This window comes from Etheostoma cragini, unplaced genomic scaffold, assembly GCF_013103735.1.
Source record: "Etheostoma cragini isolate CJK2018 unplaced genomic scaffold, CSU_Ecrag_1.0 ScbMSFa_2434, whole genome shotgun sequence".
Taxonomy (NCBI): domain Eukaryota; kingdom Metazoa; phylum Chordata; class Actinopteri; order Perciformes; family Percidae; genus Etheostoma; species Etheostoma cragini.
Window position 1 is genome coordinate 1 of NW_023266595.1, and position 2123 is coordinate 2123.

Below are 2123 nucleotides of genomic sequence, written 5' to 3' on the forward strand. Positions count from 1 at the left end.
GTATTTTAACATAGGGGGTTGTATACTCATGTCTCTGTATTTTAACCTGGGGGGGGAACTTATGCCCCTGTATTTTAAGCTAGGGGGTGTATATTTATGCCCCTGTATTTTAACATAGGGGGGTGTATACTTATGCCCCCCCCCCTGTATTTTAAAACATTTATTTATTTATGATACATTATTCATTCATAAATATAATTAAAGGATTAATATTCTGAACTTCTGACGTTTAATGTCTAGAAGGTGTGATGAAAGACAGACAGGAAAGGTTTGAATCGAGCTTTATTTAAAATGAACATGCTTTCAATAGAGATATATTTTACACACCAAAGATACCAAGATATTACTACTACTAACACCAAAGATACCAAGATACTACTACTACTAACACCAAAGATACCAAGACACTACTACTACTACTACTACTAACGGCAAATATACCAAGATACTACTACTACTACTACTAACAGCAAATATACCAAGCTACTACTACTACTACTACTAACGCAAAAGATACCAAGGTACTACTACTACTAACAGCAAATATACCAAGATACTACTACTACTACTACTAACAGCAAATATACCAAGCTACTACTACTACTACTACTAACGCAAAAGATACCAAGGTACTACTACTACTACTACTAACAGCAAATATACCAAGATACTTCTACTACTACTTACAGCAAATATACCAAGATACTTCTACTACTACTAACTAACGCAAAAGATACCAAGATACTACTACTACTACTACTAACGCAAAAGATACCAAGATACTACTACTACTACTACTACAAACAGCAAATAAACCAAGATACTACTACTACTACTACTACTAACAGCAAATATACCAAGATACTACTACTACTACTACTACTAACACCAAAGATACCAAGATACTACTACTACTACTACAAACAGCAAATAAACCAAGATACTACTACTAACTACTACTACCTTGGCCTCTGATGCGGCTGCTTCTACTCGTCTTGCATACTTTCTTTGCTCTTCTGCCACTTCTACTTCTGCTTCTTCTTCTCTGTTCTGTAAGATTACTCCTACTCACGTCTCTACTTCTGCTTCTTCTTCTCTGTTCTGTAAGATTACTCCTACTCACGTCTCTACTTCTGCTTCTTCTTCTCTGTTCTGTAAGATTACTCCTACTCACGTCTCTACTTCTGCTTCTTCTTCTCTGTTCTGTAAGATTACTCCTACTCACGTCTCTACTTCTGCTTCTTCTTCTCTGTTCTGTAAGATTACTCCTACTCACGTCTCTACTTCTGCTTCTTCTTCTCTGTTCTGTAAGATTACTCCTACCCACGTCTCTACTGCTTCCTCCCTGCTGTCCCGGTACGAAGTTGTTTTGAACACAAACATCTGAAACGTCTCCGTTAGACGAGCAGCTGTAGCACTGAAACTCTAAGTTTTCTGGTTTGTAACAGCGGAAGATGTTTCTGAGGCGGAGCCCGGTTTTCCCGAGCTCTGTCAGGGATTTTCTCAAGTCGTCTTCGGTAGGACATTCATTCCGATAAGGGCCACGCCCCCCTTTGTATTTATCACAGACTTTTGTAAACACAAAGGCGTAGTCATGCCAGTTGCGTGGAATGACTTTAATGTCTTTAAGGATGTTGAACTTGGGCTCGTCTGGGTTTGCACACTTTCCTACACATGGGGAGAGGTACGTGTAGACGAGCAGGACGTTTCCCTCAGTCTTTGTGGTCAATGGTTGCAAATTTTTCAGAACTTGAGGTTCTGCATGTCTAGGTTCTGCAGGTTTGGCTATAACCACATTCTGGCCTACGTACACGTCTTCAAGCTTTTTTTCCACATCCATGTAGCGGTCATCTTGAAGGACATTAGAAAGTGTGTTTGTGTCTTGGTGCAGTGGGATGTTTGCAGCCAGACAGAACTGCCCGGCTATTCTGTACCTGTCGAAAGAAAAACATCGTCAACACACTTCAGTCAAAGTGGACAGAAACTAAATAAAACTACCAAAAGCCGTCTTGGTTCATTTTTCCACTGTTCCACCAATCACCACTCTGGTCTGGTTGGAATAAACTCTTAATTCACCCATTAACATGACTAACAGTCCAGATTGCTGGGGGGGGGGGGGGGGG

The 2123-nt window shown here is 40.1% G+C and overlaps 1 protein-coding gene across 1 annotated transcript in view; it reads right to left on the reverse strand.

Annotated features, from left to right (window-relative positions):
* Positions 1 to 720: 720 nt before the first annotated feature.
* The window catches only part of LOC117940408, a 1667-nt gene continuing 264 nt past the window's right edge, over positions 721 to 2123 (reverse strand). Inside the window, exon 2 of the mRNA XM_034865712.1 lies at positions 721 to 1934. Coding sequence (XP_034721603.1) covers positions 950 to 1934 — 985 coding nt within the window. The 3' untranslated portion in view covers positions 721 to 949. The remainder of the gene's footprint in view (positions 1935 to 2123) is intronic.